General features: G+C 27.0%; 1 protein-coding gene across 3 annotated transcripts; it reads left to right on the top strand.

Moving 5' to 3' along the window:
- The first annotated feature begins 3882 nt into the window (after positions 1 to 3882).
- LOC125421224 (jasmonate-induced oxygenase 2) lies at positions 3883 to 7477 on the top strand. Of its 3 annotated transcripts, none has more exons than XM_060819322.1 (3): positions 3883 to 4683; positions 4960 to 5285; positions 6904 to 7477. In XM_060819322.1, exons 1-3 carry the CDS (start codon positions 4269 to 4271, stop codon positions 7150 to 7152), a joined length of 990 nt encoding a protein of 329 aa, XP_060675305.1. In that variant the 5' UTR covers positions 3883 to 4268; the 3' UTR covers positions 7153 to 7477. The 3 variants fall into 3 exon arrangements, with proteins under 3 accessions (XP_060675305.1, XP_048325394.1, XP_048325393.1); XM_048469437.2 differs by having other exon boundaries at positions 3891 to 4780; positions 4955 to 5285; positions 6959 to 7477; XM_048469436.2 differs by having other exon boundaries at positions 3901 to 4780; positions 4955 to 5285.
- The last annotated feature ends 12112 nt before the right edge of the window (positions 7478 to 19589 follow it).

Genomic DNA, 19589 nt, shown 5'->3' with positions numbered 1-19589 from the left:
TTACTGCTTTATATATAAAATATTAATAATCTATTAAGAGCGTATTGATATGTCAAAAGCTGGAACTATCATTTTAATTAATAATTTAAATTAAAATCCTAATTAGGTAGCATCCCTAATAATTATCATGTAAATAGGAATATAACATAAAATAAAAATCATACTTTCAATAGATCAAACATCCATTACATTACATATACATATAGAGTTAAGCTCAAATCAAAATAATTTAATAATTTTAATTTTAGATTTTTTTTTATTAATTTTTAAATCACATATAATTAGGATGTAAAATTTAAATGGTAGAACAGTGATTAAATATTGATTTAATAATATAATATAATAAAATCCTCATTAGAATTTATCAAAATATGATTAATAAATTTAATTTTTAATTTTAATTTTTAATATGATCTAATGATTAAAAAAAAATTCTGACATTAATACTAATATTAAATACCTAATTTGAATTTGGCTCTCTCTCTCTCTCTCTCTATATATATATATATATATATATTATATCTTTCAAATTATTTAACGAGCGCACCATAAACCTTCTTCAATTCTTTATTAAAGAAATATAAATGAGTCCTCCTTTAGTTTCCGCCCTTTAGTGTGCTTCGAATTTTATCAGTGTCATAAATTTCACACTTTTCAATTAATTGCTTCAATTTTCATTTTAGTTTCAATTTAAGCTTTCTTTTTCATTGTTTTTTTTTTTTTTTCCTATTGAGATTTTTAATTTTAGTTTTATTTCAACTAGTGTATCGCGTATTCAGCCTTTATAGCAGAGAATTTTATTTTTTTTGTTTAGTTTTTAATATTATAAGTTAATAATTTTTTTATATAATAAAGATATTTATTTTGATCAAAATTTTCATTAGTTATTATCTTTGTTGAAAGTAAAAACTAAAATTGAGAATATTAAGTGAAAAAAATTGAAAATGGAGCTCAAAATTTGAAACTTACCTCAATTGAAAATTTTAAAATTTAACATACTCAATTAAAATTGGTTAAATGGAGAGTCCCAAAATATAGTTAACCCTTTCTTCAACCATATTTTTTAGCCCTCATTCGGTAACAGTTATATATCTTTAGTTCATAGTTTTTCTTTGAGAGATCAAACATGATAATAAAAATAAAAATGTTTATCAGTATAAACTTTATTTTATTTTTCAATTTCTTTTTCTTTTTCCAATTGCCAGAATTCATAAGTTGCATCAAGATCCTCTCCTGAGTACTTTGTTTTGGACGTCATGATGATCTCCTGATGACTTCATCTTTGAGCTTTTTCACTCTCTAATAATTTAACTGTTTTATTATATATATATATATATATATATATATAAATAAATAATTTAACTTTTTAGTTTTAGGATAAGTATCCATTGACAAGACATAAATATTAACCACATAAGTTAATAACTATCACATGCACTGAAAGATACTATCTAGAATCAAGAGCGATGTGATAATTAAAGAGTCATTTCTCAGCCACCTAAGCTACAAAAGAATACCCAATCAATTGCACCTCCATAGCCAATCTTTCATTATTACTGGATTACATCGTATTAAGGGTGGTGTTACGGTGGCAGTTTAGAAAGAAACCACTCAATCATTAAAATAATAATAATAATAATAATAATAATAATAACTAATTAAAAAGCATTTGATAACGGTTATATTTTTCTTTATTTTTAATTTTTAATTTTTTATTTAATTGTGTATAGTTTGTTTAGTTTAGAACTTAGATGATGTTAATTATATTTTATTAGACATTTCAATTAATTACAAATTTTAGAAAGAAAAAAATAACAAAACAAACAAATAAACACAAAAACCAATTTGAAACAGTTTAATAAAATAGTTTTCAGTTTTGATGTTTACGTGTTTGTTTCTTCTATTTATAGTTATTTGAAGATGTCAAAATAAACTATAAATATTACTAATTGACACTAATAAACATTTAAAGTAAGTAAATTTCATACAATAAATTAAGTTACTAAAACTCAAAACTTTGTTATTATTTAACCCTAAGACATGTTTTTTGCTTTTCTGAACAAACAATTCAAGTACCCCAATTAGGAAAAAATTTCATTTCCATTAGTTTTATGTTATATAATTCTGTTTTATAAGAATTATCTCAAACTATTATCGAAGAAATGAATTATTGGCAAATGGATGTGACCTCTATGAACAATTACAAACTAAAAAAAAAAAAAAAAAAATTATGTAGTTAGAGATTTTCTTTAACATAGAGCATCCTATTTCTTATCATTTTGAAGCATGCATAGTCCATATTAGGATGTGATAAAATGGATAAGAACCATATGTTTTTGGTCCAAAACTCGAATTGTCAACGCATATGAATAATCTTGGTGGATGATTTTTTTTGGTATTTTTTAAAAAAATAATTGATTTTTAAATATTTTTAAGAATTTTTCTCTCCCATTGAGTGCCTAATAAATCAAAATATCCTTTTGTTCCTATCCTTTATTTTATTTTTCAGTAGAAAAGTAGTACTTAATTAATTACTTCTAGATTTAGGAAACCAGCAGTTTATATCATACCGCTTTCAGTACTTTGATTGCTTTGGTATGGGAAACATCAAGCGGTGCATGCACTTGATCACTTCCCAAATAACATATCTTGTTTTTGCTTAAACTATCATTCATCAAACCAACCGATTAATTAATAACGTTTTATGGCACAGAGTTTAGAAAATTGCCCAGTATTTAAGGGCTAACATCCATTATGTCGTCCATAAGCCATAAATCACTAAGTTTTCTATGAACATCCATGTTGACATTAATTTAAAACAAAGAAAAAAGATCCTAAATAAGTTAAATTCAAATGAAATTAGATCCTTTCTATGTAGCATAAACTCGTGAGCTTACACATAACTTATTTATTGGACTTTTCCCATTTGTTGTATTGTTCTAGACATGCCACCATGAATGTGGGGACCATGTTATTTGGAATATAAATTTTCTATAAATTATGATGAATGAGTGATGTTGATCAAGTTGTAATAAATAGATTTTCAAAACGATAAATAAAATTCACTAAAAATAAATAAAAAATAATGCTACATTATTTATCATTTTAGTTGTTGATCTAGAAGCTTATATACAATTTAGTGCCTACTTTATATATATATATATAGATATATATATATATGTATATATATTTTAATACTGGTGCCTTGTAACATTATTAATGATAAAATGTCATTTTGATTTTGATCATCTTCATTGATTAGGATCATTTCCTATTACGTGTTATTACGTAGTTGGACTAATGATTGATATAGGCTTTACATCGGTTTTTATTCGTGTTTGAAATGTAAGGCATATATTTTCTAACATAGTTAATTAATAACTAATCAATTAAAAACAAAACTCACATTTTTTTTTCTCATTTATATATTCTGCTTAAATAAAATGTAACAAAGAGACAACCAAGTAGGTATATAGCAATATCATATTAAAATTCTATCTTCATCAATTTCTTTTATGTATTTATTTATCTATTATTTTTGTCATTCATATATATATTTCTCTTTCAGAACTGCGGAGAATACGATATGATTATAGAAACGACCTAACTTTATATTATATATATATATATATATATAAAGATATAAAAGCAAGTATGGGCTCACACACGGCGGCGCCGAAATGGGGAAAAATAAAAAGGCAGGAACTGGAAATGGCCGATTTGGATACACCTTCCATCCCGTATATTTTTTTGTAGGTCGGCCTGTCAACCTTACCAAATACAGAAACACAAAACTTAGCTAAACTTACAAATAATTACTCTACGGATTGCGGACAACCAAAAAAAAAAAAAAAAAAAAAAGGAAAGAAAATCACTCTCTCTTCCCTACTCTTCTTTCTTTCTCTGTCATTCCCACACTTTCACACACTATTTTTATTCTTCCACATACAAAAAGAAAAATCATATATTTTTGACCCCAGAAGAAAAATAATAATAGTAATAACAAAACCCATATATATCACGTTTTTCTTCCAAATGTCCATTTCACTCTGACCCCACTACGCCACCTATAATTACCACTTGCCCACTCTTCTCCATGCCCTCCATCCGAAAACCAAAATTTTTTTAAGGAAAAAGAAAAAAGAAAAAGAAAATGGAATAAACCCTGTCATCGTACGGTTGATTTGGTGTTTAACAATCAACCTTGGAAACCCAAAAAAACCGAAATCCGAAACCCGAAACGTTAATTGCGGCCAAGCTTGCACGCAATGAATTGTCCACAAGATTGGCCTGAACCAATAGTTCGGGTCCAATCTTTGTCTGAAGGTGGCTTAAACACCATACCGGACCGGTATATCAAACCTCCGATGGACCGGCCAAAGCCGACGACGTCGTTGGTGGAGACCGATCCTTGTAGCGATGCTAATATACCCATAATTGATATGGAAGGATTGTATGGCGACGATTGCGAGCTCCGAAACTCCATTGTCCATCAGATTTCGGAAGCTTCCAAAGAGTGGGGTTTTTTTCAGGTGGTGAGGCATGGAGTTCCGCCGGAATTGTTGGACAGAGCTCGGGAAGTCTGGCGGGGTTTTTTCCATGCGCCGATGGAGATTAAGCAAGCTTTCGCCAATTCACCGAAGACATACGAAGGCTATGGAAGTCGGCTCGGAGTCGATAAAGGTGCTATTCTTGATTGGAGTGATTACTATTTTCTTCATTTTCTTCCATTGTGCTTGAAGGACTTCAACAAGTGGCCTAACCACCCACAAAATTGCAGGTTATTATTATTATTATTTTTTTTTAACTTTTTTAATTATATTTTGCATATAAAAAACAAAAAAAAAGTTTGGATCTTGAGAGTTACCCAAGAAAGTAAATTTGAAATATTATATTGGGTACTGTTTGTTTTTGGATTATTATTATTATTATTTTTAATTGGATTATTTGACAGAGAAGTGATAGATGAGTACGGGAGAGAACTGGTAAAGCTTTGTGGGAGATTAATGAAGGTTTTGTCAATAAATTTGGGATTAGAGGAAGATTATCTTCAAAATGCATTTGGCGGCGAAAATATAGGGGCGTGTTTGAGGGTGAATTTTTATCCGAAGTGTCCACAGCCTGACCTTACACTTGGTCTATCTTCTCATTCGGACCCTGGTGGTATGACCCTTTTGCTTCCGGATCAGCATGTCTATGGACTTCAAGTTCGTAAAGATAATAAGTGGATCACGGTGAAACCTGCTCCACACGCTTTTATTGTCAACATTGGTGATCAAATTCAGGTGATTTTTTTTTTCTAATTTTTTTTTTGTTTTTTTTTTTGTTTTTTTTTTTTGTTTTTTTGTTTTTTATTGGTTTCTTTTGCTGTGTAGATTTCATTATCCTTAAAGGAGTTGTAGATGTTATTGGTTGGGAATATTCATGAACCATATAATTAAAGCACATGGAGGGGTCATGTTTTGATGAGTAGTATTAACCAGTCTTTCCATAACATTAGTCTAATCTTTGGATTCAAAATATGAGCATGCATGTGAAATGGGTCTTTTTTTTTCTTCTTCTTCTTCTTCTTATTTTTTTTATATATACTTTTTTACCTATTTCTGTTTCTTGACAAAAGTCTATAAAGTTGTCAATAATTGCATGGTGCATGAACAGGTTGCAGAATTCTTTAATTGATATTTGCCATTGGCTCCTAATTTAACATACATTATACGTCCTATGGTATGAATGGGTTAAAAAAAAAAAAAAAGAAAAAAAAAAGTTGGTTTTCTTTTTCACTTTTTTACCGCTGTTTTTTCTTTTTCAAGAAAATTGTTTTTTAAAAAATAAAAACGACATCATTTTTAATTACTTTATGTCGTTTTCTATATTTATAATAATTTGTACTTGGGGCCAACCTACCTTGACTGCTTTTTTGGTTGTTAAAACTTCTTTTTTATTATTTTTTTAAATGTTTCTTAATTGATGACAAGTTGTTCATCAAAAAAAAAAAAAAAAAAAAGAGTTGGTAATTTAATTTGATATAAGGCCTCTTTGCAAGCTAATAGAAAGTTCCCCTTAGTGTTTTTTTTTTTTTTTTTTGTGAAAAATAATAATAATAACTATGCCCAGAGGTTTGGGATAAGATCCCTGTATTTTTATGACAATTAACTATGTATTATATTACCTTCCCTGTGATCGTTGTAATATCTAACTACTTCATTTCACTGTCTTTTCACTATGTCACGATTCTTTTCATAAGAGCTTATATATATATATATATATATATATATATATATATATTTGAACTCGTGATCATAACCGAATTATAAACTTTAGTTAAGAACTACTAAGGCGAAAAAATTCAACACATGCATGACAAAACTACTTAAGTAATGTTGAAAGATATATTACAAATACTACAAGTACTGATTTAGATATTAACTCATGTAATATTATTTTATTGTACCTCATTATATTGAGTTTTAGTTATCCATTCAATAATTTATTTATCAGTGTTTAGTTTATATTAGTTTACCTATCATTAGTATATAACTAAATTTACTATATTAGTTGCTAAACAAAATTAGTTTCTATAGCATTAACCATAGATATAGTATTTTTTTTTTTTTTTTTTTACTAGGCAACATCAGGTATCTTATGCTGTCCAATTGGGGTTTAATTATATGTAATCCATTGAATATTTCATCTAGACTTACTTAAAATTAAGCAACAATCATGCAATAAAAGTTGTCAGATGTCACCCACTAAAATGAAATTTTATATATATAGTTTCATTGCATGGCATAAAGTCTCTCAAACCTAATTATGTTCTCTTGACTTTGTAGTTAAAATTTTCAAACCAGAAATTAACTTAGTTAATAAATCATTAATTTTTTTTTTTTTAAAATTGTGTATTAGGTCTTAAGTAATGCAATCTACAAGAGTGTTGAACATAGAGTGATTGTAAATTCAGACAAGGAGAGGCTGTCTCTGGCTTTCTTTTACAATCCAAAGGGTGACATACCAATGGAGCCAGCAAAAGAGCTTGTGACAGCAGATAGACCTGCACTATATCAGCCTATGACATTCGATGAATACAGGCTTTTCATTAGATTGAGGGGTCCTCGAGGCAAAACCCAAGTGGAGTCACTGAAATCTCCAAGATGATAGTAAGGCATTTTATAATTCACTGTAAATCTCTCATGTAAAACGATCCCTTTTATTGGTTCTATGAGTCAATTAATTGTACATCTTTGCAATCATAGAGGGGATTAAGAATTCTTAACCTATGGATAAGACAAGATGAAAATAAAAAATAAAAAAAAGTAGATGAGTCTTCTTCATGGGATTGATTTACTAATAGTATTTGTTTCTTTGTTTTTGGACGGGTCTGTAAAAAGATCCTAATTGCGTCGTATGACAAGGCTTTTCCCCCACTCGACTCCATTGATTGTGGGCAACAAAGTGGTTAATAAAATACATTGTTGCAATATAGGCCGCTGAACATGACATTTAATTATTAATTAGAGCAGTACTATATATACACATTTAAAATTTGCTGTATAAGTTTTGTTCAAAAAAATTGCTATACCTCTTTTTTATTATATGTATATATCATCATTAACATCATTTTGGGTCGTTGATCCATCAAATCTTGTATATGTCCACATACACTCAAACGGCAGTGAGAAAGAGAGTATGGTAAGTCATAAATATACTTCGTGGAGCTTCTTTTTCTTATTATTATTATTATTTTTTGTTTTTTGGGAAGAATACTTTGAGGAGTTGGGAAAGGAGATTCATGCATGTGCTTAAGCACCATATAATATATTTTATAACGAAACCAAGTGGTCACTTTTGAATACATTAACATAATTTTAGTTTTAAAATTTAAGGAGTTAACTGTATTTTAATATCCTTAATTTGTATAATTCTGCAATTTAAACTTCAAACTTTTAAAATATAGCAATTTATATCTTCAATTTTTAAATTTATTATAAATTGATCTAATTTTTAATTTTGACCAAACAAATTGGTAATAGTTCCATCTAAAAACTTGCAACAGTGTCTTATGTTTTCTTTTTCATATGTTCATAAAGTGTAAAAATGCTATTTGGTATGGCTTCTCAAAACTTGTTTTTCACTTTTAAGATAGTATTTCATCAGTTTTTCGGAAAAACTTATTTAGAAGAACTTCTACCATTAGTATAGTGTAGCATTTCAGAAAGCTTTTTTGAAGAAGTTGAAACAAAAATTATCTTAAGCATGTCCTAAATCATTCACCTTGCCTAGCTAATCCATTTACTAGATAATTGTTATCTACTACGAAGGAAGCCCTGAAGAGGGAAAATATATAATATTAGTTAGTACTTTAATTATATTTGTAGCACGTCATCCAACAAGATCTTTCTAGGTATATACACTAATTAAAATAATTTTTTTTTAAAAAAAAAAATTCTATTGTCTTCTTCTACTCGAATTGGTGTCTTTCAAGCCTTTTTTCTATGACTCTCTTCTGTCTTTTAGAGCTTTATATCGCACTAGATAGGAAATATGATATAAAAATACATGTTTATCTTTATTGCTTGATTTTTTCATTTATTAATTGATCATGCGGAGTAGATATTGATTGATTTTCTATGCATCAATAATGTTTTAAAGTCAAGTGTCAACTATTAAGGTTCTTTTCAGATAATAGATAATTAATTAATCACATGTTTGTTACTATGTAGCTTGTTTTTAATTAATTAATTCACATAGTTTCAATAATTTTGTCTTGTAATGGAATAGACTTAATCCAACTCTATTAATTTAATGATTATTAGTTAAACAATATATTAAGGTATACATCAGGGGTAGTTTAGTTGGTTTGAAATTTGGAACCTTTGAATGGTTGTTTAATATCAATCGCACTGTTATTATATAATTCATTGTGAGGCAATCTTTGATAGTCATGAGCAGGTAGCTGAATGGTGCTGGGCACTTCGCAGCCTTTAATTTAAAATTAAAAAATCTAAAGCTGCTAAAATCTCTGGTCATCAATATATATATATATATATAATTTGCTGGCTCTTCTTTATTCATCCACCTGTCTGCTATATTCAGGTGACGTTCATATAAAACTTTACGAAAAGTTATCTTGATATTATTAAAAGAAAGGTAAAAGACAATTATGATTATTATAATGATCAATTTACTAAAGTGGATGATCTTGACATGCTTAATCAAGGCTCTGAGGCAAAATTCATGTCGTTTTGTGTGGGATGTGACGCATAAATTCATTGTTCTTATTTTTTTATTTAAAAAAAAAATAATGTTGTTAATCACAAATTGTGGTTTTTATTTTTACTATTGATGTGGCAAAAGAAGTAAATTATTATCGTTTTTCAATATGATACGGTGAGGGTGGCATGAATAGATGAGTTGTGTGATTGGTGTTTAGTATTTTGAACACCACACAAAAAAAAAAAAAAAGAAAAAAAGAAAGAAAGGTTAACTTCTTTAACCAAAATAAAAATAAAGTAAAAATAAAATTTTTTTTAAGACTTACACATCATATAGGAAAAACTACCAGTTATACTTTTCTTTTGTTAAGAGCAAATCTCATAGAGAGAAATCAAGTATAAGGCCTATAATTCCTCTTCTACAAATATCCAATTTTTTGATGTCAAATATCCCATAAATAGTTCCAACAGCATAGGAACATAGTACAATAATAAACTTTAGCTCTTTGTAGAGGAACAATACTTTTTTCTTCGTTCTATCCCAAAAAAAAAAAAAAGAAAAAGAAAAAGAAAATACTTTTTTCTTCCATTCTACACATGAAATTTCTTCTGTGCCGATACGCTGCAATTTGTATTTGGATTCCCTTTTTACCTGTCTACTTGTTAATCCACTTGCTTTTTCATTTTTTTTTTAATGAAATATTCACTTGCCTTTTCATTGTTTTGCGAACAACTTGTATATTTAGTTTTTTATTAAGATATTTTTATAGTTTTACCATCACAATTTTATGTATTTTTTGGATTGTCTAAAAAATTGAGATATTTAATATATATTTGAATTTATATAAATATAAAAAATGCTAAGAAACCAAAATGAACTAGTAAGAACTTATGTAAGCCCAAATATAATTTTAAATTTGAATGTTTGAAGGTAATATAAAAGTTGATAAGGAAAATCCTAAGAGAAATTATAGTTACACTACCAAAGAAATTCTATACAGTCCTATTATAAATTTATATTTGTATTCTCACTTAAAATTATTATTAAAAATATTTACTAATTAAACATATTTGTGTTCAGAAGTATCAATTGAATATTTCAAATATATTTAGAAATATATTATTGAATATCTTAAATATAGTTAGAAATATACTATCAAATATATTTAGATATAAATATCTCAGATATATTTAGAAATATATGACTAAACATCTAAAATACATTCAGAAGTATGCAACTAAACGTATTCAGATACAAACATCTTAAATATATTTAGTAATATTTGACTGAATATCTTAAATATATTCAGAAATATACAACTGAATACCTTTAAAGACGTTTATAATTATAAGATCGAACACTCCAACCAAAATATCTTTTCATTGCCTAAAGCCTAAAAATGTTTTAATTGAAAAGAAAATTTTGTGACTATAACTCTTGTGAATAGTTTTCGTGGAATAATATTTGATTTGTAAACTATTTATGGAAAAAATATATATATATATATATATATATTTTCTAGCTTAGTTAAAGTTATGTGAAATGTGGTTATTTTCAATATTAAAAATATTGTATAAAATTATTTTTTATTTTTTTATATATTTAGATAGTAATGTAAAATAAATAATACTGTATAGAATTTTTTTAAAATTATAAAAAAAAATTATAATTTTAATTTGAAAATTTTCACTTTATTAAATTTATAAAAAATATGAAAATTATTTTTTTTTTAAATAATAAATTTACTATTATATTATCTCTCTAAAAGCAAAGCTAATAAATTTTGAAAACACAAAGACTGAATATAGATGTCATATATTAGCTTTGGTATTTAACCAATTCGATCAGACTTGTTACCAAGCCAATTTAATCTCCAATCTATTAAATATCTTTGATAATAAATAATAATTAATAAACAATAAAAAAGAGTAAAGTATACGGATAGCATAGGGGCAAAAGAGATGCTTGTGCAACCTTTCACAGACGGAATGATTGAGTAGGGAAGAGAGTGGGGTCCATGACATCTGTTTGGAGACAAGTGCAGTGTCAGCCAGCACTCAATTTTGCAATAGAGTAAATAGTCAAACCACCACGTGCGCTCATTCTAATTTCATCACGTTTATCTTCTTTCTACTTTTATCGGATTATTATTACAGTGGTCGGCAGAATTTCAATTTCTTATCAAAATAAAAAATAGATAAATAAATAAATAATAAAGTAGGAAGAATAGTGTGCATGCAATACCATGACAACTATTGATGCTCCTTTATTCAACAGTTGACAGATGTCACCTGAGTCACTTTCTCTGTCTTCTTATCTTTCTTATCAATTTTTTTTTTTTTTGTGGGTCTTGTTGTTTCCCATTTGCACCAAGTGGATGTGTGTTGCTTACGGGTCTATATTGCGTGTTAGCATGAAATTGCTCCACTGTGACTTAAACTTCAACTTAACTACAAACAACGAAATACTCTTCAATCAATTTTTTAGATGAGTAAGGCTACACGCTTCAGAATATTTATTAAGAATATATATATATTTTGTTCCGTTAACATATTAATATAGTTTAAAAATTAATAAAATAAATTATTAAATAGTTAATATATTAATATAATTTAAAAATTGGTAAGTAAATAATTAAAAAGATAAATTTTATTAAATATAAATTAATTATATATTATCAATATATTTTTGGTAGGCGAAATGAAATGATACCTATAGTATTATTCGTTTTAAATAGTGATATTTCTTAACTAATCTTCTTTATCATTGATTTTTTTTTAAGCTTTTCAATTTTACAATTTAAATTTTTAATTTTTCAAAATTGTGATTTGAGTCATTGATTTATAATTATTATTATTTTGGGACTATATTTGACTTTTAAATTTAATGGCAATCTCTTGTGCAAATCACATGGTTGTTATTAAAATGCATTAAATTTCAAATTAAATGGTATTATAAGTGCAAAAATTAAAATTAGAGGATATCAAAACATTTAACTCAATACAATTTAATATTATCTAATTTTAAGATTTTGCATTTTAATACTCACTACTTAAAAAGGGAAAAAAAAATTCGAACTTTAATACTCCGGGTGCAACTCATGTTGGATGACAATTAAAAATCCCATCAATCAAAAGTTAAAAAAAAAAATATAAATTGCAACAAATTATAAATTAAAAGACTAAATTATAACTTTTGAAAATCAAAAGCCTAAATTGCAAAAATGTGAAAATCAAAGGTGTTAAAATACAATAATTCTTGGTTTCTTTTTTCTTTTCTTTTTTTTTCTTTTTTTTAGAGAAGTGGCTAAAGGTGGAAGACATCCTAATTTTCTAACCATGCAAATATTAATTAGATTTAAACTTAGTTTGGGGTTGCCATAAATTATGAAAGAATCAACAAAAATACTGTTGAACTAACAATCAATTTTTTTGACTGTATTATCAGTGTTTGGCAAATTATTATTTCAAAATTGTTAAAAGTAACAAAAATAAAATTTGAGTGTTTAGTAAAAAACCTTACTTATCTATTTTAATTGTGTATAATGACCAAAATAAATATAAATGATTATTTTCTTATTATATATATTATTTGCAAGGGCGGATGTAGAGCCCCAAGGGCACCATGCCTCCCCGGCCCAATTTTTTCTTTTAACATTTTATATATATCATTATATATTTTTTAGGTTTTTACCTTAGTTGGCCTCCTTTATAAAATTAATTTTAACTTCATTTTGTAATTTCTAGATCAAGCTAGGATTCCTTAGGTTTTTTTATGTGGACCATAATTAATTAAATTTTAGAAAACATTGTATAATAGAATTTAAAATTATCTCTTCATCTAAACCTAGATACACCATACACTTTTCATCATATTTATACCGAATAATCTACATACAAAGACAATAAATAAAAAAACAAAATTTTTCTTCTCCATGTTTTTGGTATATATCGACATCCAATTTTTAATCTTTTGTTTATTTATTTATTTATTTTCAATTTCATTTCATCCACACAAGGAAATCAATAAATTCTGTATTATTTTTTTTCAATTTTGTATTTTTATTTAGAAGAGAATAACGTCTTTTCCCAAAAAAAAAAAAAAAAAGGATAGATTCGATTTTAAATCACTTTAGACATTTTGATTTATGTTTTCTTTTCTTTTCTTTTCTTTTTTTTTTTCCATATAAATGAATTGATATGTAATACAATTAAAATATTATAAAAAAAATTATATAAACTTTTTAATAGTACAAAATAAAAAATATATGTTTTTCTTTTTGCTATTATTGAATGTTTTACATTAAATATTTTGTGATGATTTTTTTTTCCCCCTTTACAAAAACGTTGCCCCCTGCCGTGAGAATCCGATAAGCTACCCTTATTTACTTATCAGATTCTAGCTTTTAAAAGGAATATATTATTAAAGAATCTAAAATTTATAGGTATATCAAACAATACATTTAATAAAAATAAAAATAAAATTATACTAAATCCAAAAATGGGGTTCAAAAGCAACCCCATAGGCACTTAACTTTATTGAAGGTGTTTTTGAAATTGATTTTACTTCTAAAAGCTCTCCAAAAAGGATTTAAAAAAAAAAAAAAACTTCCTATAATGTTTAATAAAACAAATATATTATAATTTTTTAACAATTTTATTTAAAAATGTTATACATATTTAGTGGTTCCAAAGTAACTACTAATAAATGATTCTTTAGAATTCATTTTCTAGAGAAATGATTATGTAATTCCTAAACAAGCTATGAATGTTTTAAAGGTGATCGCTAGACTACAACGTTCATTGATAAGCGAGCAATTTAACCACCAATTCACAATGTTGGTTAGTATTGATTCAAATTTTTATCATTGGAGACTATACTCTTTTAACTAAAAAATTAATTAGTATGTGTATATGTCATTGAGCTAATTCTCTGACCAAGTTATTTTCAAGGAATATGCATTTCTAAAATTGTAATATATTTTTTTTTTTTGGGTAGGATTTTTAAAATTGAGACTTATATATTTATATGGAATCTCAATTTTTCAAAATAAGGAATTGTTATCATTTGAAAAACGTTAGAATGTGTGTCTGTAAAATAAAAAATAAAACAAAATGCTACCTTATATATATAGATAGATATATATATATATATATTTTTCCCAAGCTTTGATTTATTTTTTCTTTTACTGCACATTTTTGCTTTTTTCTTTTTTAATTGTTACCAAATTAAAAAGTAAGAATAAGTATCATATTCCATCTTTTTTTCTTTTTAATTCCTAAAAATTACTAATTTTATATTTTTTAGAAATAACTATTCTTCCAAACCCTTAAATAAGTGTTTGGATAAAAGATTTAAAAATAAATTTCGTCAATTGTGTTATGCTTAAGGAACATTTTATTTCATTTTGATTGTCCGATCAAAAGAAGTAGTCATGTTATATGAACAATACCTTCAACTGATATTTTTATCAAAAATGTAATATAATATATATATTTATATATATATATAACTATATATATTGACTCAGTTTGAAGCAAGGTCCATCTTATTTTATTAAATTATTTTTTTTATAATAATTGGATTACATTAAATGTTAGAATTTGAAATTTAAAAAAAATATCAAATACAGATTTAATTGATATATTAAAATCTTATTTTGAAAAAAAAAATCCTACTAAAACAAAATGATTAATAAATATAATTTTAAATCTCATATTTTAATGTAATCCAAGGACTAAAAAAAATCTCATGTCAATTATCATATTATATTACCGATTTTATTTGAATTTGACTTTATATATTCAAAAACATTGAAAAATATTGATTACATACGTTATAATCAATTTTCTTTTTCTTTTTTTTCCTTTTTCTTTTTTTTTTTCCAATTGAGGATTACATAAGTTAATTGGATCAAAGTTGTCTAAAAAGTAATAATAACAATAGAACAAGAAAATGCAACGGGTCATGTCTAAGCAATTCCAGCAGGTCTAACAGATTAAGCATGATACAAAGTTTACAAACCCGACAGGGCCAACATGGACTAAGCATGAACACTTGATGTGCCTGCACAATTCAGCACAATAATTGCCGGACAATTATCAGGTAAAACAAAAAGGGTCAGCAAGGGCCATCCACATCCACATGGACTAAGCATGAAAACTTGAGATGAGTATTGGTTTTTGTTTTCTTTAAAAATTTGGTTTATATGATTTTAAAAGTGCTTAAGCTCCATTTAAGTTCATAAATTTTGAAATTATTTATTCAAATTCAGCTTAGCCTGTTCAAAAATAAAAAATTTAATATTAATAATTAATAAATTTTAATTATTATATTAACTTTACTATAAAATTAATTTAATTGTTGCAAAGTTTATAAATTTAAAATATAAAAAATATTGTTTATACATTATAAATATTTAATACGCTTAAATTTATAATATAATTTTTATAAAAATACATATAAATAATAAATTTGAAATATTTTTGACTTATTTGCGAATTTAATTTATTGTTTAAGACAGATTCTCGAGCTTAATTTTTTATTAAAATCTAACTCATTTTCTTTACAAGTTAAGTTTGAACAAGCTAAAATTGAATTGAATCTGAGTCAATTACAAGTTCTTGAGTTTATTTATAACCCTAACAGCTAATCATGAATTTGCAAGGTATATAGAATATGTGAAAGAGGGAGGACAATGGAATATAGATTCAACTACGCCCGTCATCCATTATAAGTGCTGAAATGGAATTTTAATTGTACCTTCTCTTTTTCAGTTTTTAATAAGAAACTTGCGAGAAAGCTTTCTTAGTTAGAATATTGAGAAATATTAATTAAATTGGTTTTGTTTATTTTCAGTTGCTGAGGGTAATATAAAAAAAATGTTAAAAGCATTAATGACAAATTAGATGATTTTGTTCATTATTTATTAGGTTGATATTTGAATATTTATTGGACAAATGAGTAAAATGTTACCTATAAAATATTGATAGAGTTCTCACATGTTTGTTTTTCTAGCAGCCATTGTCTTTATCAAAATTGATTAACAAGATAAAAATGATTGACCTGTTAATTTTAATACACACACACACATATGTATATAATTTTGATCTAATAGACTAGCTAGCTTACCTTATGATGTAAGATATTGATGTAATACAATACTAAATGGGGTAAATAATGAAATGTATAAAATTTTCAATTTTTTTAAGGAAAAATCGAATATTATTTGAATAGTATATGGGAATTTAATTGGTTTTCATCAAATGATTTGCTTTCCCTTAATAGTTTTTTAGTATTAAAAAGCAAAAATATAAAAAATGCTTGAAATTAATATTTTCATGTATAAATTGCCAATATTATCTCTAAGTAACTAATAATAAAAGTGAGATAGGTAACCACTAAAATATTATCGGATATATATATATATGTATACTATAATTATTTAGTCAAAATATTCTGATTTAATAAAGTCAAGATACAGTATAAAAAAGTCAAATTGAAGTAAAAATAATTGTGCTGACTAATTTGAATTGTATCATAATTTTATAAAATCATAATATTTTATCTGGATCAAAATTGTATGTATATAATAGTCAATATAGTCAATTTCAAAGTAAAGTTCACCGATTATCAAAAAATTAAATAAATGGCAAAATGCATTTTAGTACCCTCTACTTTCACCCCTTTTTTAGTTCGAGATCTGTAAAAAAAAAATTTTACAGATAATACTCTCTACTATCCAAACCGTTAAAAAAAAATGGGTTCTATTAAAAACTAGTCACATGAGTTGCACGTGACAAATAAATCAATTTTTTTAGTACTTTCTTGTTTTTCTGAAAAATTGAAAATGGAAAAATATTTTGAAAATCAAAAATCTAAAACTCACAGTTTCAACAGAAACGAACCTCGCACACCTAGGGATTTAGGGATTTTGGTTGCTAATCTTGATTGATTTGAAGAAGAACAACATTGTGTTTTGACGTATAAAAGGAGAGGATTACGAAATTGCAAAGCTCTGTATTTAAGACAAAAAAAGTACGGGATTGTAACAAGACGAGCTATGTATGAATATTAGCTTAGCTTTATGCAAAAATGAAGGTTCTGGTTGAAAACTTTCATGTTTGTATGTGGGTTTTTTAGAAGGGGTGCTAATGTTTGATTGGCCTGTGTAGGTCACAGTTTGTGGAATGGGTCTAATATGTGATTGGGTTGTGTAAGTCACAGTTCTTCTAAAGCTTTGCTAATACCATGTATTTTTCACATGTTTTTTTTTAATTTATTTATTTTTTATTTAAATTTTTTTATTTGTATTGTTTTATGAATGGATGGTCCCACTAATGATGATAGTCATTGTTTTAGTCATTTTGATAGTAAAAGAATGATATTATGGTATGTTGTTTGTTGCTTTGAAAATTACAAGTTGGGATATCTTTATACATATATGTGCGTGTGTGAGTATGTGTTGGCTGCTTATTAATATTGTGTTGACTGCATGCGTTATTAGAATAAAAAATGCTACAACAATGGTACTGGTCCCATTGCGTCTCCTTTTAAGTTAGACATGGGTTTGTAGCATGTAGTTAGATATTGAAAAATGATAAAACACATATACTGGCCGCCATTGGTGAAGCAGTTGGATGGGGATCTTATTATTATTATTATTATTATTATTATTATTATTATTATTATTATTATTATTATTATTATTATTTTTACTACTAGTGGCAATATTTGTTGTCTTTCTAAATATTTGGAACTTATGCGTATTTGGTATTTGAGTAATATATTTTAAACTTATGTGGCTGTTTATTGTATTGTATATATATAGGTTTAATAGATTTGTTTTCAATCCATATGTGGTATGGTGGTTATTTTGACTTTAATCCAATTAGAAAATATAAGCATGGAAATGTGAGAATATTTGAAAAGTTTGATTCCTATACAACCAACATAATTAACTTGAAAGACATGGTAAAAGAGATAGGATACAATAAGTTTAACTTGTGGTATTGAAAGCCTCATGGCATATTACAGTGGGTTATGAAACCATTAGAAACTAATGGAGATGCATTGAAGTTGGCTGAGTTAGGTAGTAAATATAAAGCGATTGACGTTTACGTCAAGCATGAGGATATAGATGGAAATGAACAAGCAAATGAAGCAGTACAGTCACCATTGGATGAGCCAGTTCTTTCACCATTGGATGAATCAATTGATTCATTGCTTGACTCTCCAATCGATGAACTAGTGGATGATGAAACTGGAAGTGAAGACCATAATTCTAATATGAATGTTGATGCAGAAGAAGATGATGATGCTTGATTACATGATAGGGTTGAGGATGAAGAAGATGATGATAATGAATGGTTATATGAGAGTGGTGAGGATGAAGAAGAAGATAAGGTCCAAGGGGTAATGGTGTTGGTACTTCTGCTAGGACTGTAGAAGGTAATGGTGCTGGTATTTCTGCTATGAGTGCAGGAGTTAATGATGCCAAAAAAAATGTTAAGAATTGTGCTGGTAGGAAAAATGGATCGAATGGTGTTGGTGCTTCTTCTGGAAATGCCGCGGATAGTCATGCATAGGATAATAATGAAGGGAGTTTTGGCGTGGCCCCTGCCTCTGGCCATAAGAATGGTAATAGTACGGGAGAGGTTCACGGGGATTCTGATAAGCTTGTCAGTTTGGCAAGCTCAAATGAGGATAAGGATACTTTGATAGTCCTTACTTATAGTTCAGTTGATGACCAGTTGGAACTTTATGTTGGAATGAAGTTTTCTAGTCAAGCAGTTTTTAGAGAGTACTTGGTGGATTATGCTTTGAAAGGTGGTTAAAGTGCCTCGTGGAGGATTACAACGGTTTGTGAAGGAGGCTACCATTGAAGAGTGCATGCTTCAAACATGCAAAGAGAAAAGACTTTCCAGATCAAGACTTTGCAAAAAGAGCATACTTGCAGTAAACAGCTGAATAATAGGTTGGCTAAGAAATAGTTCCATATATTTAGAGAAAATCCTAAGATGAAACCTGCACAGTTTCAAACAAGGTTAAGCAGGATTTTATAGTTGGCATATCAAATTCACAAGCATATATGGTAAAGGCTAAGGCAAATGCGCAGGCAGCAGAAGATGTGGCGCAATAATACAGTAAGTTGTGGGACTATTATACTAAGATTGTTAGAACCAATCTTGGGAGCAATTGTAAGCTGAAAATAAATAGAGAAAGTGGAAGACATATTTTTCAAAGAGTTTATATTTGTTTAGCAGCATACAAAAATGGGTTCAGAACTGGATGCATTCCATTCATTAGATGGGTGCCATTTGAAGAGTAAGTATGGAGGACAACTATTATCAGCTATTGGAAAGGATCCAAACAAGCAA

Source organism: Ziziphus jujuba, chromosome 8, assembly GCF_031755915.1.
Source record: "Ziziphus jujuba cultivar Dongzao chromosome 8, ASM3175591v1".
Taxonomy (NCBI): domain Eukaryota; kingdom Viridiplantae; phylum Streptophyta; class Magnoliopsida; order Rosales; family Rhamnaceae; genus Ziziphus; species Ziziphus jujuba.
The sequence above is the reverse complement of the archived record's forward strand: the minus strand, read 5'-3'. Positions and strand labels throughout refer to the sequence as shown.

Excerpts from the sequence above, each read along its gene's own strand:
- LOC125421224 (XM_048469436.2), top strand. The coding sequence starts at position 4,269 with ATGAATTGTCCACAAGATTGGCCTGAACCAATAGTTCGGGTCCAATCT. Across the intron at positions 4,781-4,954 it reads AACCACCCACAAAATTGCAG|AGAAGTGATAGATGAGTACG; the intron begins GTTATTATTATT and ends ATTATTTGACAG. Across the intron at positions 5,286-6,903 it reads ACATTGGTGATCAAATTCAG|GTCTTAAGTAATGCAATCTA; the intron begins GTGATTTTTTTT and ends ATTGTGTATTAG.